Below are 27,628 nucleotides of genomic sequence, written 5' to 3' on the forward strand. Positions count from 1 at the left end.
TAAATAACAACCAGTTACTCAGCAAAAGTTGACATGGGTTTTGCAAAGGTCACTCTATTGAAACTGACCTCATTGAGTCATATGATATTGTAACTAAAATCCTAGACAGATACATTCTAGCAGACATCATTCTACTAGATCAACCAAAATTTTTTGACAAGGTGCAATGCAGTCTCCTGATACTGAAGTTATATGCATATGATGCTAATCCTGATGTTTTAAAGGTAATTTGTGCAGGCTACTCAATCACAGACAGAGATAACAAGAGCTAAGAGCTCATATGGCACTTGTGACAAGGCTGGAAGAGCCAAGAGCTCATATGGTAGGAGCTCTAACAAAATTCTAAGAATCAATAGACTGATTTAAAAGGAAAATCAAAGGCTTAATGCTGGTTGGAATTTAAAATAAGAACTCTGAGTCACAAGGTCCTTCTAAATATCAAAATTCATTAAGATCTGAGCACCCCAAATGTAAGTTATAAATACCTCATTTTTCTAATTTATCCTCTCCCTTCAGCCTTCCACATGGTCAAATGAGGGAAAACAACTTTATCAAGTCAATTTGTGAAGCTCCCTGACACACCTACTAATTTTCATTATCCTTGCACATCCAGAAGCACCAAACTCACCAAAGCACTGAACCCCACCCCCTAGCTCCCCCAAAGAGAGCAAATCCAGTACAGTTATGTCAATCACGTATCTATGACATTTGCTTATTCTACCCACCAAGTTTCATCCCAAATTTTCCACTCTAAGTGTTTTCCATGATTTCCAGTTTACCCCTTCACCCCCCCCCCACATGTCAATAGATCTGATTGAGATTTGAATAAGAGCTCTGAGAAATGAGTTCCTTCTAAATATTAAATTTCATTAAGATTTGGTCACCTGTTCTTAAACTAAAAATACCTCAATTTTCTAATTTTTCCAAATTAACACCCACCAGCTCCCCCAAAGAGAACAGATCCGTTCCAATTATGTCAATCACATATCTATAACTTGAAAATTATTCATATCAAAAATTGCAATTATTCTTTGAGCCAACTAGGCTACTGATGAGAAATAACAGATGTTATTTTATTAGCCTATTTAATATCTGTTCTAGGTCAATTTTACTCACCTCAGGAATGTGTTTGAATTAGCATTGCTACGGGCTGCGTTTGATTTACAATCATGGCTGCCAAATTTTTCTTTAAGGAGTGTGTCCTTATTCTTCCCATCAAGTTTCATCCTGATCTCTCCACTCTAAGCATTTTGCAAGATTTCTGTTTCCCCCCTCCAGCCCCCCATGTCCCCAGATCCAATTCAAATTAAAAATGGAGCATCTGAGACATAATATCCTTCTATATATCAAGTTTCATTAAAATCTGATCACTCATTCATAAGATAAAGGTATCTCAATTTTCATGTTCTCTAAGAATTCTGGTTTCCCTCTACAACTCCCCCTGATATTACTGGATCTGGTCAGGATTTAAAATGAGAGTTCTAAAGCACAAGATCCCTCTAAATATCAAATTTCATTAGGATCTGATCACCCATTAGTAAGTTACAAATGCCTCATTTTTTCTAATTTTCCAAATTACTACCCCCCCCCCACCAAATCCACCAAAGAGAGCAGATCTGGTCTGGTTATGTCAATTGTGTATCTTGGACTTGAGCTTATTTTTCCCACCAAGTTTCATACTGATCTCTCTGCTTTAAGCATTTTACAAGATTCCTGCCCTCCCCCCTCCAATCATGTTGGATCTGGTTGGGATTTAAAAAAAGAGATCTGAGTTACAAGATCCTTCTAAATATGAAATTTCATTAAGAGTCAATCACTCCTTTGTAAGTTAAAAATACCTCATTTTTCTCATTTTTCAGAATTAACCAACCCCCCCCCACCCCAAATAGAGCAGATATGTTCTGGTTTTGTTAATCATGTATCTAGGAATTCTGCTTATTTTTCCCACCAAGTTTCATCCCAATCCCTCCACTCTAAGCATTTTCCAAGATTTTAAGTCCCCCCCCCCAACTCCCCCCAATGTCACCAGATCTGGTAGGGATTTAAAATAAGAGCTCTGAGACACAATATCCTTCTAAATATCAAATTCAATTAAGATCCAATCACCCATTTGTAAGTTAAAAATCCATCATTTTTTCTAATTTTTCCAATTTAACCATCCCCCCTACTCCCCCCAGATGGTCAAATCAGAGAAAAACGATTTCTAATTTAATCTGGTCTGGTTCCTGATACACCTGCCAAATTTTGTCATCCTATCTTACCTGCAAGTGCCTAAACTAGCAAAACCAGGAGAGACTGACAGACCAACTGACAGAATTTGTGATTGCTATATGTCACTTGGTAGATAGCCTACTAAGTGCCATAAAAACCAGACTGAGAAGATAACCAGTTTAATATAAACAGCCTAGCCTAATATAGGAGCTATAATGTAGGCTACAACTAGAATGGTGCAATAAGGAACTCAATTATAACAGCTATATATGGGACCATCAGAAGGGATTCACATTTTCAAGTGAATTGATTAGTATGTTTGGAAAGAGTACAGGCTAAAAAAAGGAATCAAGTGGTGTGTTCACCTTGTCCCTATGACAGTTAAGGAATCTTGTAGGATATATTTACCAAATTTATTTGCAATTATTCTTTGAGCCAACTAGGCTACTGATGAGAAATAACAGATGTTATTTTATTAGCCTATTTAATATCTGTTCTAGGTCAATTTTACTCACCTCAGGAATGTGTTTGAATTAGCATTGCTACGGGCTGCGTTTGATTTACAAATTAGAATTACAAATCAACAGACCCATGACTCGTTCGATTTAGTACCTCTGTCGACACATTTTTGCATTGATTGCATTGATTTTTTTTTTTTTTTTTTTTTTTTTTTTTTTTTTTTTTTTTTTTTTTTTGATGTGCTACGTAAGAAAGCGTGCTAAATGACTGTAAAAGTCTATCGATCTTGATTTCAAATTAAATAAAAAAATAAGTTTTTTGAAATGAAAGTAAGGAGCGACATTAAAACTTAAAACAAACAGAAATTACTCCTTATATGAAAGGGGCTTTTCCTCCTCGACACCCTGCTCTTTACGCTAAAGTTTTTTGTTGTTTTAAAAAGTAGAGTTTCGAGAAAGAGTCAAACTTTAGCGCAAAAAGCGGGGTGTCGAGGAGAAAAAGCCTCGAGGAGATGCATATCAGCCCGTTGGCTGTCTCGATATAGAGCAGTCGTTCGTATACTCGAGCAGTATTCTGAGCTGACAGCACACTTTCGATTAGCGAAGGAAAAGGAACGTTGCTACACTACCCAAATGCTCCATGATACGTACCTCGATGAACGAAATAAGGCATATATATTGTTTTCTTGAAGCCATTATTGGCCGAATTCCAGGGAGTTAACCTCCTTTTCCAACACACTAACGCAGATTACTTTCGTTTATTTGAAGAGCTAAAAGAGTTTGTATGAAGTCTTCTGCGGAGAATATTGCACACGTCTGCAGTGTCATTAACAGTGAATCGAAATTTAGGACTTCGAAATTTATTACCTTCCTGCAGCTCAGGTTGACTACGGATACGAGTTCCTTTTGGAGCTTGAAAGATCTAACCTGACCAGTCATCAAAAAGAAGAAGTAAAGTTGCATTGCCTCAAGTTTCTCAAGGCAGCTGCTAGAGCAGTTTTAAAGCGCTTGCCCCCAGCTCTTGATTCTCTGATGAAACTGAAAGTGTTTTCTCCCACCATTTGTTTGTTGCAGTTGCGTCCTCAATTTAGTGATTTGCCTTTGGATGCTATTCCAGTGCTTAATATTAGCGAGTTGGAGAGTCAGTGGAGAAGACTCATGGTAGTTGACTGGGCATCAGTTTGTGGCAGAGAAACTCCGAGTGACTCTTGTGAATTCTGGGTCAAGGTCCTGCACCATCTTGATCCAGTTGGTGTCCCTTCTCTTCGTGACTTAACGAGGTAGGCGATGACCCTCCTCAGCCTGCCAATAAGCAATGCTGTAGTTGAAAGGTCATTTTCTATATTGGATATTGTGCAGAACAAACTTCGGAATCGAATGTTCTTGCCTTTTCTGAACTCAATAGTAGTCTTTCGGGCATGGTTGTCAGTGTTTGGTATGTTGTTCGCAGTTTGAGCCTACTAAAAAAATGTTGCAGTTCAACAGTGAAATCTACAGGTTTGGTGGTTGCGTTGCAACCACAGACGTGAATTTTAGCAATGATTTTGACGACATACTGGTATCACTATAGAATCGCAGACCTGGCTCTTTATTCGTTTTCTTTTCTTCTGATGCTGTTTTTATCCTGGTGTTCTCTTTTAACTTCTCGAGATATAGATATACACTTAAAAAAAAATTATTTCCAACAAGAAAATGCGGTGAAATTTCAAATGCTGAAACAAAAATAAAGTTTCTTGTTGAATTTTAAACAGAGGTTTAAAATCGAACAAATAAGTGTGATCTTCAACGATTTGTTAACTTTCCAACCACAAACATTTAAAGTCCAACAGAAGAGTTTAATATTCCATGTTCTGTTAACTTTCCAACACCCAATTTTTGAAAATCCAACCAATTAGTTTTGAAATTCCAGTGAAAGAATTTTATATTTTACACTTTGCTGACTTTCCAAAAAAAAATGTTGAAAACCCAACGATGAAGTTCAATATTCTATGTTTTCTTAATTATTCTAGCAAATAATGTTGAAAATAAGATACGAAATTATTTTTAATAGGAATTTTTTCAATTTGCACCTCAAGGTACGAGTAGGAATTGAATAAGAAACCATCGGCTTCTTTAAAAAAGAAAAATAAATGTCGGAATTCTTCAGATTCTGTGAAATTCATATAAAAATGAGCTCCTTCAGTGGAGTCAAAACTAGCAATCGTCGGATTGGAGCCGGATTCGTAAAAGAAATCGATTGATAAGCTGCATCTAAAAACCAAAATGCTGTATTACAAAATAATCAGCTTTTGATATCCATATTTTTCCTAAGGTGTTGATGCTGAATTTTTAGTTTGCAGTTAGCTTTTTCATATCAAAGGGTTCCTCGTGTTCGTTGGTATTTCAGTTGTTTTATCACATTTTGTTTTATCACATTTTTTTTTGTCAAAAGCTATACATTATATTTCATTTCTCAGAAATTATTTTTAATTTTCCTTGTTTGAGGTATTAAGAAAATGTACCAAAAGTATTGAGAGCTTTTCAATTATTAGGTTGATTCTCTTGAAGTTTTTTTTTCCTTTGCGTTACATAATTTCAAGCTTCAATTATTTCCTTTTTTGCATTTTACCACTCTATCCAAAGAAGTAATTAAGCCTGTGTATTTCTAGTTGTGATATTTTGGTTATAATTCTGTTTTGTTCACTAAAATTATTTTACTTATTGAAGAGATCTCATTGCGTTTTCTGTCACTCGTGAAATTTTTTTTTTGTTGTATTACGATGTCAATGCACTAGGAATTAGCTGAGAGCCACATCCATTAAAACTAGGTGACAAGAAAAAAAAAAGGTTTTCAGTGAAAAGTCTTAACGTCTTAAATAACCATAAAAGTTCAAAATATTTAGCTGCCACGTAGCTTAAGGTAATTTTTAGATTATAATCTTGCTTCAAAATAGGTTTATAAAGAGATAAACATAAAGAAAATATAATATTTAGTGACAATTTAAAAAAAATATCGTTTATTAGGGCAGTAGGGCATAGAGAAGAGGCTTTATTTGTATAGGGCTATAGGTTCCAGAAGGGTATGGAGAGGCCGCAACTCTGTTGAAAGTTGTAAATTCGGAGGGAAAGCTAAAACTCTAAGGAACTATAACATATTAGGATCTGCCTCAAGGGGCTGGGAAATGGCCCCTTTGTCTTTTTTATTTAGCTTTTATCTAATATAGCAGCAGTCACAATTAAATCGTCCAACTTTGATCCTAAGTCTGAACACATGTTCTTTGATTTCAAAAGTCTCGAGTTTTAGAATTCCATGGACGAATTCGTTTCCAAGTAAACAGTTTTACTTTCGCTCCATAGGTTTTTCAATGCAAAGGATTAGCGTCAGAAAAAAACCATGAGTTCAAAATATTCAGCTGCCATACAGCTTAAGGTAATTCTTTTATATTTCAAACTTAAAAGCAGCAAAAATGTCAAGTATTCCCGTCTACCGGGTAGGTTTATCCTTCTTCCCTGCGAATGTTGAGGGGAGATCAACAAAATTACGACTCTTCCTGAAGTTTAAAGAAAAAAAACGACGAGAATAGCTGAAAATCAGACTGAAAATTCAGCATTAATGTTGCATCCTGATATAGCATTCTCCGTGAGACAAGCTTTCGGACACGCTCACTATAAAGTGAAATCTCAAAAGTGGATTATTTCCGTAAAAAATTTTTGGGGCTTGTTCGGGCTTGTTTTGAAAACCCCAGGGCGTTTTTCTGCGCTGACAATCTGGCAGCACTGCATTTCCAGCACTTCAGTACCCCAAACAACAGCTTGAATAGATTTATTGTACTTATTGCAGTAAGATCAGGGAAGTAAGAAAAGGCCTAGATATTTAAACGGAGAGGGACTGAATTAATATTTTGGAAGCTTGGCTGCTATGACTCACTTTAAAATTTCACCTTGACTGGATGTTCTGAGCTTCAGAAGGTAGGCCTAGGCAAAATATTTCATTGTTTAGATTAAATTGGTTCTTGAAAGGGATATTTGGTAAAATTCAAGTTAAATGACTTCTTGCTATCTCAGAAAGGGTTTAGGTTAGGAAAACAAAACTTTCAGGGATGGGTGTACAGGCTAAAGTATGTCCTGGGAAGGTATTTTGAAGTACCTACCTCCACTCCATCTCCCACTAGAGGACCCTGACCTTTGATGACCTTTAAAAATATGTGTGTTCTAAAAGTGAAACCTTGCAAAATAGATCTTCTGCTTGAATGAAGTAAAAAAAAAATTTTTTTCAGCTTCATAACTTTGCTCAGTCCCATTTTATAAGGTTTTAAAGATATATGGTAAAATTCTAGTTAACTGAATTCTTTCTATCTCAGAAAGGGTTTAGGCTAGGAAAATGAAACTTTCAGGGATGGGTCTACAGGCTAAAGTATGTTCCGGGAAGGTATTTTCAAGTACCCACCTCCACTCTTTCTTCCTCTAGAGGGCCAAGAAATTTGCCTACATGACAGGTCTATACCTATTGAAATTTTGAAAAATTTGACCTTAATTTTCAGTTACATGTTGCTTTTTCTATGCCTTTATTTCTGAAAATACAATTCCTGTTATTTGAGTAGAAGTTTGAGCCATATCAATGTTTCTTTAGAATTTAGAAAATGTATTTGCATATCTTTAAAACCTTATAAGATGGAATTGAGCAGAAGCTGAAAACAATTTTGTTTTACTTCAATTAAGCAGAAGATCTATTTTGCAAGGTTTCACTTTTATAACACAAATATTTTTAAACGTCAGGGCCCTCTAGAGGGAGAAGGAGTAGTTAGAATGTGTCAAATACAATTATCCTGCATGTTATGAAGCATCTTGGCTTATATTGATTAGTCTACTAGGCCTATTGTCATAGCTCAGGAATAGCTTAGACATAGGTTACGTGGTAAAACTATAGCAGTTCATTTAACTGGGTTTCCTATAAAGTGAATATACCACTTGATGCCTTTTTTTATGCTCTTTACAAGTATAATAATTGCTTCTACCTTAAATTAAGATTTATGCACTTCTCGAGCTCTAAAAAATGACAAATTTAAAAAAAATTATGACAGTTCTTATAATGGACTTACCAATAAAGTGAACATACCACTTGATGCCTTTTTTATGTTATTTACAAATATAATAATCACTTCTACCACAAATTCAAATTTAAATACCTTTTGAGCTCTTAAAGATGACAAATTTTAATTAAAGTATGACTTATTGCTTGTTTTCCACAAAATAATACTATGTTTTCTCAGTGCCATCTTTTCCATTGTTTTCAAAAAAATAATGGTGCATTTTCTCAGTGCTATAATTACTTATAATAAGGTTGGGTTAGGTTAGGTTAAAAAGTGCTTAACTTCGAATTTAAGGTAGAAGCAATTATTATATTTGTAAAGAGCATAAAAAAAGGCATCATGTGATATTTTCACTTTATTGGTAAGCCAGTTATATGATACTATAATTTTACCAGTTATGCTTAGAATTAGGATTCATTTATGTCAGAAATGAACTTCTAACCCCCCTCCCCCCCGATTTACAAATACATACCCTGATATATATATATATATATATATATATATATATATATATATATATATATATATATATATATATATATATATATATATATATATATATATATATACATATATATATATATGTAATGAAATTTCCATTGTGATCCAAAGTTATCATCAAATTGATCATCCAAAGTTATGACCAAAGTGTACAAGGGTCTTTGGCAACCATTGCTAAAATTTGGGATATGTATTGCAACACCCCTGAACAAAGGTAATCAGCAAAAAAAAAAATATTTCCAAAAATGGGTAACAAAAGCTGTTGATGAATGCAAGATTGTTGACTACCCATCTCAATTGAATAAGCTGAAGCTTTCAACACTTGTGTACAGGCATCAAAGAGGGGGTGTCATGGAGACTTATAAGCTTTTGAATGCTGACTACTCCTGTCAAAATCGATTTCAGTTTGATTTACCCTCCAGAATAAGGGGGCATGGTAAGAAGTTGTCCTGGAAGAGGGCAGATACCAGGGTCCTCAACCACTAATTCTCTAATAGAGTGATTACCCATTGGAAAAATCTTCCTGATGCTACTTTAACTGATCCCTTTGTTGATTCCTTTATGATTGCTGTCAACAAAAGTTGGTCCATTAAGCCAAGGAAGACAGTGTAAGATGCAAAAATCAATGGCTCCCTATCATCACTAACCAGCAACTCTACAGAATTTTTTCCTTACTTTGCAAAAAAATGTGATTTAAGATTTGAGGTAATTATTTTGAGAAACTTTCAATTTGATAAAAGAGTGACTTACAGAAAATTCAGCACATATGCTACATAGGTCTACGATTTGGGGTATATATTTGTACATTAAGAAGGGTGACAAACATATATACTGGTAAGACCCACATATTATGGTTAAAAACCTAGCATATCACAGAGAAAACCCTGTGTTTTTTTTTCTTTTCATACATGGATTGGAAAAGCTTTAGTAGGTAATCCTAACTTAACCAAAGACTTGGAACATTAGGGATTTATCAATGCTATTGAACACTTTGCATGTATCTAGAAATTGTACATGCAAACCATTTTTGCCTTATCTATATTTAGTAATTTAACTATATAAAATAAAAATTTGATCTACTATTGGATAGCCAGACCTAAAGCCTCTCTGCTCTTCTTCCAGTACTTGCTTCTTATCTGCCCAATAATTAAATCTCTTATAAATAACCCTTTCAAATGTCTTGCTTAAATCATTTTGAAGGCTACCAGGCCTGTTGTTATTGTGTAAAATAGGGTTTCCTTCTTTGTAAATTGGGAACATGTTTATATATTCTTGTGGGTATACCATCTGGCTCAGGAGCAGAATATCCAGGAGATTTATTTATTGCCTCCTCTGCCTCTTCTTTTATTAGTGTTTATCACAGCTCTTGGTCTTCTTCTTGCAAGAAATATTCTATGCACTCTATACAAGACAGTATTATGTCTCCTTCCAGGCTATTTGGCTATTATAAGGAAGACACATTGTTATTTAGTTCCTCAAAACATGATGGCCAAAATTCCAGACTAGGAAACTTCATTTCTTTATTAATTTGCTGGTTGATTTCAGATTTTTTTTTTTTTTTTTTTTTTTTTTTTTTTTTTTTTTAAGCTTTCCAAAAATCTTTTGTCTTGCAAGTTTGGAACAAGTGGGGTGTTTTTTTTTTGTTTTTTTTTTTGCCTTCTTACATTCAAAATGTTTCTTTTAATAAGTTTTTTCTTAATTTTTATTCTGTTCTATATTTCTGTAAATAGTGTACCTTTGACTTGTTTGATATCCTCTGACCATACTTTAGTAAGTAGTAAATTCAGTATGTTTGATGCTTAGAGTTAAAAAGACTAAGGGTATCAAGGTAAAGCTTTCAGGGAGTGTTGAACTAGATCAAAACACACTATGTACAGGCACGTTGTCAAAAGAGTTTATCTCAGGAACTGCTTTGGGTATTAAATTGTAAATTTCAGGGATTGACAATGGGAATGTTCAATTGACCAGAAGCCAATATATTTGTACTGCTACAGCTGCTGCTAACAACTTAAAATATAATTACTACTACAATTGAAGTTAATCCTATCCAGGAAAAACTGATAGAATGTTTAGGGGGAGGTTGAGCTAACTCAAAACATTATATGCATGTGGTTTACCAAAAGGCATGTGAGCAATATATCAGAAAAGGCTAAAATTATTGTGCTAATTTAGGTGTTAGCCTCCTATGAAGGAATCACTATACAATTCTGAATACTACTTTAAAAAAAAATTTAAGATACTTACCACATTCATTCCTAAAAGTTCATCACTCTGCTTTACAGTCAACATGTTTAACATCCTTCTGGTTTGTTTCTAAAACATATAACAGGAAAATAGTTTATTCTTTTTGAGACTGTAAAGTCACTGAGCTGCTTCAGCTAGATCTTTGTTATGTCTTTCTCAAGTTCTGCAAGCTCATTAGTGCTAAAAATCTCTGCCTTTTCCACCAAGGCAGCTTAGGGGAAAGGCATATGCTCCTTTCTCTTACTTTCTAGTAAGTGAGCTTTTTAACATGAGTGCTGCATTGCTTTTGAATGCTGTCCATTCTGAAATTTAGATTGCCTGTGTTCAAGTTAATTGATGGGTGGGTGATTGAGTTCTGACATCATGCAGAATTCATTAATTTATATTTATTTGAACCCAAGCACTTAGAACAAAAGTAAATAAAAACCCATGCAAACAAATAGCAAAGCATAATATAAGCAAAAGCTAGTTGAGTAGTTCAGTATGGTGCAGTAATCCTGTTTTAGAATTGTGTTGATATGATCAACCTGTTTTTACATGTTTGGCAAGTTTTAGGTTCTGAAAATATGGATCAAAGAATCTATATTAAATTCTGCATGAAGTTTAAAATTAAGTATTTAGCATATTTGCAAATGTTGACTATCATTTGGCTTGTCTACTTTCAGTCAATAAAGTATTTATAAATGTTGCAAGGTCTTCTCATAATTTTTTAGCAAACATTACAGTCATTATTTGAGGATAGTTTTATTACTAGTTACTTTTAGGCACTTGTTTGACCAACTGTATAACAAACAATAGCTGTATAAAAATATGGTTTTATATAATTTTCATGGTATTAATGCTTATTGGTGTGAAGATGGTTTTTTATGCGTGGTAAATTTTATGCAATGCACCAAATTTAAAACTAAGTGATCCAGATGGTTAGAAATACTGACTTGCACTTGGTAAGTCTGCTTTGAACCAGAAAAGTGATTATAAATGGTAGAATCTTGTCTCAAGAGGTTTAGATTATGTCAGTTGTCTAAGGATAGTTTTAGGTTTTTGTTTGACTTGCTGAGCATCAAATAAAAAGCCATAAAGAAAATCCTGAAGAGTAATTACTCTTATGGCTTATGATGTCTTGCATATTAAAAAAAAAATTTCTGTCACTTAATAGCTGAGATCTAGTTCTATCTGTCTACCTAATTTAATTTTAAAATCTAGTTTATAACAATTTTTGATCAAGAATATTTTAGAAATTAGTTGAAAATGTTTAAAGTAAAGGATAATATTTTGGTTTTTAAGAAAGTTTAGACTCCTCTCTCTAAGAAAAAGTCTAAGGGATATCTTAGTTCTGGCTTGGTGCATGGATATATATGAGACAAATCAGTCCATTAAAATAAATATTTTGTTCTTTTGGTGCTAGTTACTAATGCAGGCTTATTGCAAAGTTGCTTGTTTTGAAGGGATATGGACTTGAAGGAAAACGATTCTGTTTTAAGAAATCAATTCAGTGTATATAATGAGTAAAAGCTAACTGGGATTTAAAAGACAAGGTAAATTTAGGTAGCTCAATTATTTTGCTTGAATTTTTTACTGTATATGGTTTGATCAAACTTTCTAGGTTACAGTGAAGAAAGGTTAAGATGGATAAGCCACATTTATTAATGAAGGATGATTGGCAGCCAAAGATTGTGCTTTTTGACCTTCCATCTGCTGTCAGACAAAAAGAAGGTTGTGTATGAATGTGATGGGAATGCAAAATAATTAATAATTTAAAGGAAACTAAAATTTCATGAGAAAAGACAAACAGTGAAGCTTTGATTATGTTGGATTGGAGGAAAATCATGCCTAGCTGTGTAGAGACATTTTTATACTACAATAAGTGGCTTCTGGTAGTAGTAATGATGAAAACTACCTCTGGTGCCCTAGTCCATCAGTAAATAATGAAAACATCAAAGTTAGTAAGTAAAAACGTTAAAGAGAATCATTAATCATCATTTGAGAGAGGTGATTGACAATATAGGTGTATTGGTAGGATTATGCCCTGCAATATGTTGGATGTATTGGGCATGAAGGGTAACAAAATTTGTTCTGAAAAACACCCAAAAATAGGATGCTCCTAGGAGTAGAAAAGTTTTTAACTAGCGCGTAGAAAATTGAACAAGAAGTAAAGATAACAATCAATTAAATAGAGATTCTCTGATAAGGAAAAAGCAATAATTGGCTGCTATTTTAGCCAATTTAGAATGCGAGTCCTGCAACACGATTACCCCTGTAATTCCTCAGATAAGTTCTAGTGTTATTACATTGCATTTCAAGTTTTTTTTTTTATGTAGATCATTTTTGGAAATGCTGCCCATTGTTTCTGAGAACAAACCAATGAAGTTCAAATATTAAAGAAAAGCTTCAACAAAGAAGTAAATTGGGAAAATAAGGTAGTTTGCTATTTTACCATTATACTCCATTTTCACAAGCACTATCTATGGGCATGATACTACTGCTAGAATTCAAGGTGTGTCTTAGTATGCTACTACACTAGATTTTCAGCTTTTTTAGAGAGAGGAGAAGCTAGTATGTTGTTTGCTGATAACATATAGTTTTGGTGGATTAAAACAACATGGTGATACTTTTTAGATAGAAGTTGCTAATTCTAAAAATCTGCAATGTAACCACTTTGCTGTGGTACATTCTTGTTAAGACTGAAAGTCTAAATATCTTCATTTATAAAGAAAAGCTGAAAACCATATTTCTAAGTATCAGTAACTCTCACATTACCCTAATAAATAAAACATTTTGAGATTGTCATTGATAGATAGAATATCAATAAGATAGCAGGCAATAAAATGAATTGGCTGCCTGCCAGTAGAGAAACAAATTTTTTGCAAAGGAACTTTCTATATTTTACTCATAGTAAAGAAGACTTAAAACTTTGGCCTTTATTTGTAATGTAACGATCTGTGCCTAGCTATTGTTAAAAAAGAGGCAAGGTTGGACACATCTTCTGCAGTTGGTTTGAGGATGATTTCTAGGGTAAATGATGGCGCTGATCCCGAATATTGGGGCGCACCCACGTGTAACCGTGTAGAACAGTCGATGTATACCTACAAGCCAAATTGGTTTGTAATGACATAGTCTGACAGTTCGTTTTTTGAACTCCTTAATTTGAAAGTGAATTATGACTATCTTTAAATTTCCAAAGTTTTTGAAATTATGTTATGAATTCCAAAAATGAATAATTTTGTTGTTATTTTTTTGTTTTACAAAATGACAAATGTAGCAAGAATACTTACTCAAAAAATACTACATATTTCAGGTATTTCTAGGAATTTTTAGTTGTTCTCTCGAAATTTCTTTGAAGACAACTCTGCTTTTATACTTATTTTGAGATTCTGCATTATTTTGAACATTTTGTTATTTTCTTGATGGTAAAAGTTCCATGTCCAACTATACATGTGACAAAGTTGCAGGAACTTCTATTTTGATACATATTGGCTGTTTTTTTTTTATCAGAAACGATGCTCAATAATGAGCAAGAGAATCGAATATGAAATAAAGCAATTAATGTGACATCTAACACACTTTGCTACATCATGATATGCCACCTGGTGGCTAAAAAAGCAAAACAGAATAAGTGAAACAATTGTGTTTTAGGAAAAGATCGGTTGTGATGGTTTCTAGTTTCTTGTAAGGTCAAAATTTTGCACTAAATTTAACCTTCCTCTCAGCTAAACAATATCTTCTGCGCCATCAACAACTTTCGAAATGGCTCGCCAATTCACAGATGAGCAGGACAGCTGTAATCTCTGGAGCTGGTGATTAAAAATAAATAAAATGAAATTATTGAAACAGCTTAATCCAAATTACCATAAACGCGTGGCTGTGAGTTGTTACTAGCTTTCACTTCATATATTTAAAATTAGAAAAATGGACAATTTTTAAGATCACACTGCCTGTCTATTTACAGTTAAAACAAGATGGAAATAAAAAATGGGTAAAGAAAATAATGATATTTCATCAAGAGAATAAAAACATACAAGATGCCTTTTTATACTAATGATAATAAAACTAAGGAGTTTTATTATTATTATTATTAGTATGTAAAAGGCCTTTTTATAATTTTCCTACTATCTTCTTGAAAAATTCATGATATATTTTCATTTCATTTAAATTTGGTAAAAATAGATGTACATAGAGGATCTGGCACTTGCATGATAAACCCCTGTCGCTCAAGTTGTTCATTCATTGATGCATTATAGAAGCGGTTTTTTGTCGCTTGCTTCTTTCAGTTTGGAGTGAGACAAAGCAAAGAGAAGTGACAGAATAGATGAAAAAATATAATCTGGGCTACACATTTGCATATTAGAACAGTTGTACCTACCATATTCGGCATGCAGATCCGCTATAGTTAACCCCCCCCCCCCACACTCTAATGTGGAAATGTATAGCCCAAATTTGTTTCTAAAATATTATATTTTTATCTTACTTTGGTATATTTTAAACAAGTTTTTTTAACGGAAAATAAGGAGCGACATTAAAAAGAACAGAAATTACTTCATATATGAAAGGGGCTGCTTCCTCATCAACGCGCCGCTCTTTACGCTAAAGTTTGACTCTTTCTCTTAACTCTACTCTTTTAAAACTTTTTAAAACTACTTTTATACTACTTTTAACTACTTTTTATAACAAATAAAATACACTGGGTCACCACGGAGAGATAGAGCTCGTGATTGTGGTGACCCACACAGGGTCACCTATTACACTCTTAGGTAGACTACTACACTAACGTAGTAGTTACACTACTACACCATTTGGTAGGGGGTATATCATACAAGTACCGAAGATCTAATCATAATATTTGTCATCTAGTTTGGTCATGTTGATGGCTCTAAAAATATATTGTTTGGGATGTGCTCCAGGTTTGCAAGTAATATCAGTGAAACTTGTTTTCACAAACTGACAACCCAAGTCGCATTTAGTCACCGAATGTCGCCCTTTGAAATAACTCAATTGTTTCAGCTAGTGTTTCATGTTTTTATGCAATTTTTTTTCATGACAAGTCTAGTCTCTTCTAGCCATGCTTTGAATGCCTCCTGCCAAAGAGCACTCATTGTTCAAATACTAAAAACTATGGATAAAGAGATTGATTCACATCCTTATCAGAAAGGACTTTGTTTTGTGGTCGGCTCTGGAAGAAATCCTGTTGAAACAATAATTTCCTCAAGTCCTGAGCCATCCATAAGGGAGCCCAACACCTTCATGCATCTCATGAATTTGTGTAATCCACCAAGCAGATGGACTACATTGGAGAGTTTGTCTGGATGAGATCTGCAAAGGTCATAAATAATCTCATAGTCAACGAGAGGTTTGCTGATGATGATATTTTTAATGCTGTTTCCATGCTTCTTCTGGGCTTACAGACAAATATACCTTTTCCATGTAATTATTGTGGTGCTTCACAGCCTTGGCTGGCACTTTTTCTTGTGAATATTTCTTTTAAATTTGATAGGAAATGGTTAACTGAGTACTTCTGCTTTTCTATATATTTTGTCTTGGCGACTGACCTCAAATTGGGGCAGCAGTTTTCTAAGTGTTCCACTGATCAAGCACAATATGTCCTCAAAAGTTCTTGCCCATTATGTGCTCCTGTGTTGGGCAGATTTGGTACTTTTTCTAAGAAACTCGCTAAATTTGAACACTAAATTGCTTGGTCTGACTGAATTGGTCAGTTGTAAAATCCTTTTTACATGTTTCGTGTTCTGAAATGTTGATAACCAGCTGAGTTAACAAATTTGGCCAAATTGTAATCTTGCTGTTCCACTGTAGGTCTCTTGAATGTTTCCTGATTAATCCTAACTAAATGTCCTTATCCTTTTTCACACACCCGACACTTCTAACTGTTAAAGAGGTGGTGACCGATGACTAGGTTTGTGCAGATCTTAGCAGGAATTGGTCCAAATGCCACACTTTACCACGAACACGGAAACTTAGAAAAGAAGACCAAAAATTTAGTTAACATTAATCGTTAAGAAAACAAAGTTGTGTCAGCCACTTTTTGGAAGATCTCTCCAGATTTTATTGATGAATATGAGGCTCGTGGACCACTAAAGTCTGGGCATATGACACAAAGTGTGCTCATCACCATAAGTTACTTTTTCTAGCAGTTATCAACGCTTGGAATTCTCGTGCCCAAGGAAAAATTTACAAAAGGAATGATGGTCACTTCACACTGGACTCATAAACTATTCAAATTGTTCTGAGTAGTACTCGGGGATTGTGAAATTTCTGTATTTTTGTATTTAAATATAAATACGAAAAAGCTGTCTGAACTGGGAAATGTAAATGTCTTTTCAATGTGAAGTGGCCTTAAAGTGTAACCAATACGGGCTGAGTAAGGATACACTAGAAAATCCCATGTCACCTCTGCTTTTGGTAATTTTGTATTTGGTATAGTTGTATCTTTCTAAATGGCTGTTAGAGCATTTATTTTGTCTGGTAGCAGTTTAAAAAGCTCATATGATAGGGGTAATTTTAATTACGTATAGATAAACATAAGAAACTTGATTTCTGCAGACCTACAACATAATAGAGGTTAGTCTATATCAATTTGATTTTCTGGTTCTTTACCAAGTCAAAGCCATAAGACCACTAAAATGTTTTAAAAAGAAACCGGTCAGGAAACAGCGCATGCATAAAGGAACGACACGTGTTTAATTTTATTTTCTGGTATAGATTAAGATTTTGCAAAAAAAAAGAAAATACTTTCTGATTTACCAAAAAGCGATCTTTTGTTTGATGAGATAAAATTTGCATGTTAACCAAGGATTTTCCCGACAAAATGACCTTTCTGGGAGAGTTTTGGGATTTTCATCTATTAGTAAATAATACGTGTCCAGTTTTTTTCATGTTAGAGATTAAATTTTTTGTCAAAAAGAAAAAACTGGTATAGCAGAAAATTCGATTCATAAAATGTAGGCTACGGTTTTTATTATTATTATTTTAGGGATATTCTAAATAGCAGTTCCGTATTAATTGTAATTTTCTATCATCTGTTCTAAAATTTCCATTTTATTTGTTGAAATCACGAACTCCAGAAATTAGGGCTGTCCTGCTCATATGTGAATATGAGAGGTATTTCTGAGCCTTTTGGTGGCTCTTAAGACAATGTCTAGCTGACAGAATTGTCCAATTAAGCGCATAATAATGTCTAGCAAGCCAATAGAGAGCATTACAATCTATTTTTATTTCTCAACATCTAAGTGTTTTCAGCACTTTCTTTGCGCCATTTTTGTTCGCTAGGTGGTTAATTGTGATGAAGCACCATTTCTTAGATATCACAACATTTGCTTCATTTCATATTTGAACACTATAATCTTCATTGTGTGCAGTTGCTGTGAAAAACAACCGATATGGGTCATCCCGATGTTCCTAAGACCATGCCATAGGTTATGTTATAAAATATGTAGTTCCCTCAAAAAGGAATTATCTTGATTAGTTCTACACCAAGATATTCAGCATAGTTAGGAGAATCAAACAGTTCGTGGTAACGAACTGTAGTAAGGAGCGACCCGGCTCAATAGTAAACGAAACTCTAAAAAACGGAATTTTGATGCTAAAAGATATATCAAAAGAATCGAATTTTTATGCTGATTTTAAATATATAAGTTTCATCAAATTTAGTCTTTGTCATCAAAAGTTACGAGCCTGAGAAAATTTGCCTTATTTTGGAAAATAGGGGGAAACACCCCCTAAAAGTCATAGGACTTAACGAAAATCACACCATCGCATTCAGCGTATCAGAGAACCGTATATAAAAAATTTCAAGGTCCAATTTACAAAAATGTGGGATTTCGTATTTTTTGCCAGATGACAAATCACGGGTGCGTGTTTGTTCGTTTGTTTTTTTTTTTTTTAGGGGTCATCGTATCGACCAAGTGGTCCTAGAGTGTTGCAAGAGGGCTCATTCTAACGGAAATGAAAAGTTCTAGTGCCCTTTTTAAGTGGCCAAAAAATTGGAGGGCACCTAGGCCCCCTCCCACGCTCATTTTTTTCCCAAGTCAACGGATCAAAATTTTGAGATAGCCATTTTGTTCCGCATAGTCGAAAACCATAATAACTATGTCTTTGCGGATGACTTCCCCCCCCCCCCGCAGTCCCTGGGGGAGGGGATGCAAGTTACAAACTTTGACCATTGTTTACATACAGTAATGGTTATTGGGAAGTGTACCGACGTTTTCAGGGGGATTTTTTTGGTTTGGGTGTGGGGTTCAGGGGAGGGGCTATATGGGAGGATCTTTCCTTGGAGGAATATTTCATGGGGGAAGAGAAATTCAATGAAAAGGGCGCAGGATTTTCTAGCATTACTATTAAAAAAAAGAACAATGAAAATATAAACATGAAATAAGTTTTTTCAATTTAAAGTAAGGAGAAGCATTAAAACTTAAAACGAACCGAGATTATTACGCATATAAGGGATTCTAAAAATACTTTAGTATAAAGAGCGAGGTATTTAGGAGGAGATAAATACTTCGCTCTTTATGCTAAATTATTTTTAGTAATTTCAACTATTTATTGTACGGTCTTTCTGATTCAGGGGTCATTCTTAAAGAATTGGGACAAAACTTAAGATTTAGTGTGAAGAGCGAGGTATTAACGAGGGGACAAACCCCCTCATATATATATATAATCAAAAATATAAGAATATACAAGTTTGTTACGTAAGTTAATTCTTAAGTTACGTATATTTTTTACTAATAAAAACGTTCGTTAAAAATTAAAGGTTCTAGTTGCATTTTGAAGTAACCGAAAAATTGGAGGGCAACTAGGCTTCCTTCCCCACCCCTTATTTCTCAAAGTCGTCTGATTAAAACTAAGAGAAAGCCATTTAGCCAAAAAAAAAGAATTAATATGCAAATTTCATTTTAATAATATATGTACGGAGAGCCAAAATCAGACATGCATTAATTCAAAAACTTTCAGAAATTAAATAAAAAAAACAAGTTTTTTGAAATGAAAGTAAGGAGCGACATTAAAACTTAAAACGAACAGAAATTACTCCGTATATGAAAGGGGCTTTTCCTCCTCGACACCTCGCTCCTTGCGCTAAAGTTTGATTCTTTCTCGCAACTCTACTTTTGAAAACAATAAAAAACTTTAGCGTAAAGAGCGGGGCGTCGAGGAGGAAAAGCTCCTTTCATATACGGAGTAATTACTGTTCGTTTTAAGTTTTAATGTCGCTCTTTACTTTCATTTCAAAAAACTTGTTTTTTTATTATTTAATCTCAAGAAAGTAAGAAAGCTAACTTGTCATGGAATCCAAAAAAGAAACAAAATTCAGGGAAAAGTAAAAATATTTCAGGGAAATTTCTAGAGAAAACTAAAATACACTAGAAATACGTGGAAAATGTAATTTTGTTGGAATTAGAGACCCCTAGCTTGTGCTAATTTGTCTTAGCGTAAAGCAAAACGAACAGCAAAAATTACTGATCCTTAGTATTCAGAATATATTCAGTTTGTTATAGTTTGCTTTGTGTTACAGTGTTTTAGAAAATAAACTGTGCTACGATGTTCTTATAACTCAATTTTGGGCTTATAAGCAAAAATCCATCTTTTCCATGCAGTTGCAAGCGCCCAGATATTGTCAAACAACGCCATCGTTTGGTCTAGAAATCACTCGATAGCCAACTTCAGCAGATATGTGCCTCCCTCTGAAAGATACAGGTCTCTGGATTAGAGACTATTAAGATTTTCCCAAAGATTAGACTGTTTCTGCTAATAGAACTTCCAGAACATTAACCTGGGCCGTTTAGCTGTGCTTTTCTGGTGCTAGTTCTTTTACGGTTTTTAAATGTGTTGTCAACTGTAACTCCAAGGTCCTTGTCAGAGTTAACTTTATCAATAATTATAAAACCCAGCTGCTCGGTCAAAAGGGTTTACAAAATGCAATATGACAACGGCAGTTATTATGTGGATAGAAACCATCACAATTTAGGAAAACCTCTTCAATAGCATAAGAATGATATAACCAAGGCTTTAAGCTCTAATAGTTCTTTTGATTCTGCTCTAACCAGCCATACTTTTGAAAACCTTAGCCATATAATACCTCATTAACACCTTCCTCATTAGCAATTATTTGGGTATTAAACGTGTTGTTCGGGAGGCAATAGAGATTAAACTTTTACTAGATAATAATATTTCTTTGAAAAAGGATTTGGGGAAGTATTCACTGAACACATTGTGCTCAAATTTAATTAAACGTGATTTAACAAGTTACATTACAAAACCGACAACTAATAATAATGAATCTGAATCCGAAAGACCGTTTAGGTTGGCTGCTAAAAAACCGAGAATAGTATTAAAACATGGTCTTGTTTTTTTTTTTTTTTTTTTTTTTTTTTTTTTTTTTTTTTTCCGAATGAAATATCTCGTTTCGTGTTGCTTTTCCTCAGTACTTGTTGAACTTCCTTGAATTAATGATTCCAGAACTGTTTTATTTTATTTTAGTTTTTATGATCTGTCATTTATTTGTAATTCTTATTTTATATTTTTGTATGTGCTTTGCTAAGGACGGCCCTTGGATATAGAACTGAAATATTCATCTAAAGAAAAAAAAATTACTGTCTTAGATTAATTCATCATTGTTTTAACTGTTGTTGTTTGTATGATGGAAAGGCAGGGTGGTCTTTGTTATTTATGAAAAGAAAAATCCATTTACAGAACAATTATTCAAAACTTATTTAGTTAAAAATTTTCGAGAACTTCTTATTCTGAATGCTGTCTAAGGTCTTTGTCAAATCAGATGTTACAAAATACCTTAAAAGAGCAACCTACAACACTGGATCGAGGAGTAATAGCCTCCTTATAAGAAGGCAATAACTATCTCGATTACCCCCCCCCCCCTTCTGCCCATTCTCACATCCCTCCTACCGTTGTGTTTTAATGTAATTTCCTCTTTTCTGGAAAAAAGATAATTCACAGGAACATATGAAAAACAATTCTCAAATTTAAATGAAATTGCACGTTTTGCTGAATCTATAATATATTTTATAAAAGTCAAGCTAAAGAGCAGTGGTCATGAAGAGGTTGAGCATTATCCCTCGCATGAAATTTTGCTGTAGTAATTCAAATTGTATTGGCTGCCATTTTCGGAAAGTTGAAATTTGCAACTCAGCTCCTCAAAACAAGAACTTTCTATAATGGTGCAGTTTGTTTCCCTGTGTTTTATTTGGTTTTCAAAATGTATGTAATTTTCATTTTGTAATTGCTTTATATCTTTTTTTTTCTTAGTTACAAATGTTAACGGAAAAGCGATTTATGACATCAAAATTTTGTCAAAAAAGGATATTGCTTGTATTAGTTTCAAGGGTAAAAACATAATCTTTCAGGACGGTACCACAGCAAGGGAAAACGTGTGATTATTGATTACTTATGTGTGTGTACCGACTTTGAAGGGTCAGACCTATTTTCTATAGTCTATACTACGTCATATAGCGTGTTTATTTTTATTAATTTGGGTTTATTTTAGATGTCAAAATATTTGTACAGTCTGTTACGGGTAAATGATAGCCATCCAAGCCCAATATATCATGTTCCAAGCTTAAAGAGTATAGCAATAAAATCAGCAGCCTACTGGTCAGTAGCCACTCTTTATGGATTACATGAGTTGTCAACAAGAAAACCTGTGGCTGATGATATTATTAAGGTAATAATTTGAAATCAATTTTTTTCAGCTCTGGGCTGCTAAAAACAGGCTTTTGGTAGTTTTATACTTTTGAATTTACAAGAACTGTAAATGTGGGAAACAGCATAAAAGCAATGGTTCATTTGAACCATTACTTTACTGTGTACGTTACGTTATCATTACTTTACATCTTTTACTGTGCACTGTTTTAGATATAATTTACTTATCCATCGCCCGTTGCTGATATCTCAAAAGAAAAGAAATTCATGGTCACACAAATTAAAACAGCATATTGAAATTTATTTATAACACTATGTATTTATTTATTTGAGCGTTTTTGGATATACAGTATTTTTTTTTCATTTTGCGGGAATCCGAATAAAAAATTATGACTTTCTCACGCGTGAAGTGGCAGTTGTAAATGTGGGAAGTACAGCATCTTTAAATCTGTTCCACATATTTGCAGCGATCGTCCTTGTGCTTAATTTAAGGTCATTGCATAAAAGAGTCGTACCAGAATTTTTGAAACGTACAGTCGTACGTTTAAATTCAAATGGCGTATAAGTTGGTCCGCTTATAAGTACGTGGCAACAGCACATCTTCCCATTTGAACTTACCATTCAAAATTATGGCTTCGATAACATTTTTCATAATTTTCTAATCTGAAGTCCCATACCGCTACAAATTTGTGGTGGACAGATGTTTCAGAAAAGAAGGATAGGCACTCCAATTTTCGGTATTGAAATGTGTAGTAGACGGCCTGTCAAATCTGGTGAATTCAGGAATTCCGTTGGGTAATTTACAACTTTGTCTTGATTCATTACTGTATCGATGGACTTACATGTCGCTTCTCCTAGTATTCCATTTTGAACTTGGAATTGATGGCATTCTCATCATTGCTGGTAGCGGCTTATAATAGCACGTACACTATGACACGTATTATTTTTGTAATTTTGCGTGTTAATTGGAGAAATGTTTTGAATCAATTCGTCTTTATTTGATGTTATCTTGCAAAGTTTGCTAGCAATATGATATATTGTAAAGATCTGTCGATTACGATCTACCTATTCCCATTATTCAGCAATTGTTTTGCGAACGTTTGGTGGAGGCACCCTTTTGTTATTTAACATGTATATTGTAGAAGGGGGGGGGGAACAGATTTGTGGGTTTGAAATTGAATCTAAATCAAAATTTTAAATTAAACTTCGAAATTGAAAATGAAGAGTAAAAAACAGGATCAAACAAGAATTGTATTAAACGTCCTAAAATTTAAAAGAGAAGCTGTCATTTTCTTTTGGCTAAAATAAGAACCTCTCTTATTGGTTAAAATAATGATCGTATTTTATATTTAAAAGTATTCGGAAAATTAGGTTAGGATTATCAACATATCCATTGGATGTTGTTGCGTGAAAAATATTCAAAATATTAAAAAGGTCTTGTGTGAGGGATTGTTATTTCGAAAACCTTGGTAAGAGTATATTCAACAGCCTCTTAAAGTTTCTCAGTGATTGGATGAACAGCGTAGTAATGCGTAAAGGACATACATATATGCATTTGTTTATATAGAAAATTGTTTTTAAGAGCATTTCCAAAGTAGTAAAATGTTTTGTTTCAGACCAAATAAAAGCATCTATTATAGTTCACCAAAAGCAAAGCTTAGAAGATGTGCTAATAAACAAGAACATGGAAGGTAAAAGAAATAAAATAATAATAAGAACCCAATAGAAATATGAATTTCAATAGAAATGAAATAAAGAAACAGATTTTAACATTACTTTTGAAGCCATGTATTCTTCATAAATTTGTGACCAATATATAAATAACCTTACTTTTTATTATCCATACCAACATACAAATTTTCTGTTATAGACTACACTCCCCCCCCACCTCCTTCAAATATGTTACTCCTGAAATTTAATGCTGTTTATTTGCGTCTCAAAAGTCAGATAGTCATTATTAGGGCCTTCTGGTGTTTGATTTTTTTTTTTTCGATCTCTACGCAATAGAGGCTAATTGGGTCCAATTGTAGGTTTAATCACCTCTCTTAAACTGGATTGCCAGAATACAACTTGCTGTTGCTGCCACCTGGGCTGTACCTCCTAAATATATCTTCTGGTTTATTAACTCAAACTTCTTCTTGGCTGTGAGTCTCCATGAGCTCTAGGACTGCTTTTTCAGGGAGAAGCAAGAGTTGGTGATTTGCAAGTCTCTAAAATCCTCTTGAAAAGTCTTTTATGTTTAGCATACAATCACATGTATTGTCATAAAAAAATGTATTTTAAAATTTGGGCATTGTGCCAAAAAGCTGCTATTCTTTTATGCAATTCAATTAAAGTTTTTGTGAAATACAAAACTGAGGCCTAAACATCTTACATTATTGCAATGAGTGGACTCACAAAGCTGAGTTGACACTCACGGCTCAGAGGCTCATTGACTTTATACCAAAAAAAAAACTAAACAAAAATAACATACAATATAGTGGCAATAGCTTCTGGACTGTTCATGCCTCTTGTGTTCGTTATTTTGGACAGAGCTTGCCGATCTCTTTTGTCCGTCGCAGAGGAGCAGTTTTTGGTAGTGTCCACCTTTGTTTCTCACATGTACGGGATGAGATAAATCTAGATAAGATCAACCCCCCCCCCCATGAGATCACCCCTCCTCCAGGTATGATTTTGGCAGCCATTACTAGGTTAGTCCATCCAATCATGGGAGGGTATCTAAGAAAATATACTGTCTTTTGTTAAAACACTAGGTGAGACGGCCAGTGGCTGGACAGTGAATGAAGTTGGCAGTAGTAGGGCTTTACTAGGACCCATCACTCTCAGGGACACTGTGAAGGTTGTCACCACTGTCCCTTGTTTTAAACAACAGCCAAAAAAGAAGGGTCAGTTACGTCACATGACATGTAACTACAGTAACCATAAATACATGGCTATACCTTTGTTTGCAAATAATTTAGTATCAAATATCGTTTAAAACTTCACTTTAAGAACGATTTATTGCTTATTTGAAAATATGAAAACAATTTACAATTTGTAAAGGACGTCGTTTCAATTTTGGATATAAGATTAACTGCTGTTCTTTCTTAAAACACTAGTTCCATAGTAATACTTTTCGATTCACATATATGCATGTATTTATTTTTTTTTTTGGCTCTTCATTTAATTTCTTGCTTGCAGGCTATTAGAGAAAACATAACTTGTCGTATTCCAGCAAATTGTGCTGATGAATTTGTGATACAAATTTTAAAAGGCATGGATATTGCCTTTGAACAAAGCAGTGCCGGTCGCCACCTTTTGGTGTATATAGGACCTTTCATACCAAAACATTTGAAGACTTTGGTCGTACCGTATTGCTTAGAACAGGTAACAATCTTTTTTTTTTATGCCAAGAGTGGATCCAAGGGATGGTTTTTGGGGAATGTCTCCCACCCCCATAAAGTTGAAAGTTGCACTAATTACAGGGGCTGGAGAGGCGAAAAATACCAACGGGGAGCCCGATTTTCCTTTTTGCCTCCTCTAAAAATTAATTACATATTCGTCAGTGTCTTAAAAAGTTATCATTAACAGTGTTGATTAAATTTACTACGGTATAGATTATTGTGCCTTTAATCCTAGATCAAGTGTAAAAAAGAGTCTTAAGTTCAGTCAATTTTTTGGAATGCTTTTTTTGATTGAATCTTTGAGCATTGAAGGGTAAACGTACAATTGTTGCTATATTTATCTAAATCTAGAAGAGACCCAAGTAAATAGTGACTGATTTCTCAATTTGTCTCCAATATTCGTTTAATTAGACATGGAGCATTTCAATGACCAGTTTTTTAATGGTTTTAAACAAGCATAATAGTTTTAATTTTTTCACTAACAGCTGTAAGGTAAAGCAAAGGGATTTTGAAGGTAGATCAATTCTGAAGCTTCCAGTTAATATTTATCTATTTTAATTAATTTTTAGTTAAATTGATCAATTTTAATAATATAGAACTTGATGTTCTTTTCAGCCATTAGATCAGGGGAACTTAAATGCTACTTACATTTCCGAATTTAAATAAAAATTTTCAGTTTGCCGAATTTCGGAATAATGACAGAATTGAAATTCATTTTTCTCTTTTTTTTTTCCTAAATTATAACATAGAAAGGTATTATTCTGAAAAAAAAAAATTCTAGAAAAATTCGATGGCAAATAATTACCCGTTGATTGAAACATAAAAATTACCCTAGTTTTTGGATTAGTTAAGTCGAATATTTTAAGCCGTTTTTTTATTAAAAATAATAAAAAATATTAAGTCATGGGATGAGTTTAGATAATTCGCAAAGAAAATTAAGATAAAAACCTTGTATGAAGGCCATTCCCTTAGAAAATTCCACAACAACCAACTCCCCGTCCCCTTTCCCTCAAAAATTTTTATCCACCAATACTCACTTGTCATCAAGATAAATTTTAACTGTTTTGTCATGAATGGAGTGTGATGAAACACTTATATGCGAGACTTGATAGCGCATTAGTATGAAACCTTGTCTGTTAACAACATATATTGGTCAATATGGACTTTCCCAAGTTAAAGATAGGAGCAGGGCCACAAATAGTGATAAAGAAAGCGTTAAAAAGAGAGTTTGAGAGTTAAAGAGAGAGTAAAGAGTTTGAGAATGTGCTAAACCTGGAAGGAGCTACAGGAAAAGATATAGAGGAAAATGAAAAAGATTGTGATACTTTGGATGCGAAGGAATGTTTTTTCTTAGGAAGAATTACTGACAGCACCTAAAGGATAAAAAATAATAAGGCCCCAGTTCCTGATAGTGCGGTAAAGGAGTTTCTTAAATATGGTGGTTGTGAAGTTAGAAATAAGGTACTGAAGATTATGAATAATATTTTTGGAAAAAGGGAAGTATCTAGCGATTTGAAGAAAACCCTAATTAAATCCCTGTATAAGAAAGATGATAATAGTGAGTTTGGTAACTATAGAAGCATTAGCCTGGTTTCAGTAGGTAGCAAATTACTTAGTAATATCATGCTTTTTAGACTTGCTGTGGACAAAGTTTTAAGAGAAAAGCAGTGCGGATTTAGGAAGGGTAGAGGATGTGTCGACCAAATATTTGTTCTTGGGGTAATATTAAAGCGCCTGAGTCTTCAAACACCTTTAGTCCTCAGTTTTATAGATTATGAGCAAGCGTTCGATTCTGTTGGTTGAATAGCGTTTGATTCAGCTTATAAAAGAGCTTTATCGAAGGTCTTATCCTTGCATGGTATATCAGACAAATACATTAAATTTATTAGTGGTTTGTATGAGAATAAGACTGCTGCGGTTAAGATAGGAAATGAGGTTAATTGCTGGTTTTGTATTAAATCAGAAGTTAAGCAGGGTTGTGCTCTATCCTCGATTATATGGATCATTTTGATGGGCTTTGTCTTAAGGAGTACAGGAATGGCAACGGGAGAACACATAATAAAACGGGCAGTAAAACTTTCCTGGCTTAGATTAGTCTGATGGT

At 33.9% G+C, this 27,628-nt stretch overlaps 2 protein-coding genes across 10 annotated transcripts in view; one reads left to right on the plus strand and one right to left on the minus strand.

Annotated features, from left to right (window-relative positions):
* The window catches only part of LOC136039432 (inositol hexakisphosphate and diphosphoinositol-pentakisphosphate kinase-like), a 121,048-nt gene extending 118,235 nt beyond the window's left edge, over nt 1-2,813 (minus strand). For 4 of the 6 annotated variants that reach the window (XM_065723170.1, XM_065723168.1, XM_065723169.1 and 1 more), the window contains exon 1: nt 1,117-1,162. The gene's annotated coding sequence lies outside the window, so the exon portion shown is untranslated. Of the gene's footprint in view, nt 1-1,116; nt 1,184-2,726 lie in introns of those variants that run through there. The other 2 variants (XM_065723171.1, XM_065723174.1) reach the window with 2 other exon arrangements.
* LOC136039433 (uncharacterized) overlaps nt 1-27,628 on the plus strand; it is a 55,456-nt gene that overhangs the window by 13,464 nt on the left and 14,364 nt on the right. Inside the window, exons 1-4 of one of the 4 annotated variants that reach the window (XM_065723175.1) lie at nt 6,421-6,617; nt 12,802-12,900; nt 21,987-22,163; nt 25,322-25,507. In XM_065723175.1, coding sequence (XP_065579247.1) covers nt 21,987-22,163; nt 25,322-25,507 — 363 coding nt within the window. In that variant the 5' untranslated portion in view covers nt 6,421-6,617; nt 12,802-12,900. Of the gene's footprint in view, nt 1-6,420; nt 6,618-12,801; nt 12,901-21,986; nt 22,164-25,321; nt 25,508-27,628 lie in introns of those variants that run through there. The other 3 variants (XM_065723177.1, XM_065723176.1, XM_065723178.1) reach the window with 3 other exon arrangements.

The sequence above is a fragment of the Artemia franciscana genome, chromosome 19, assembly GCF_032884065.1.
Source record: "Artemia franciscana chromosome 19, ASM3288406v1, whole genome shotgun sequence".
In the NCBI taxonomy this organism is placed as follows: Eukaryota; Metazoa; Arthropoda; class Branchiopoda; order Anostraca; family Artemiidae; genus Artemia; species Artemia franciscana.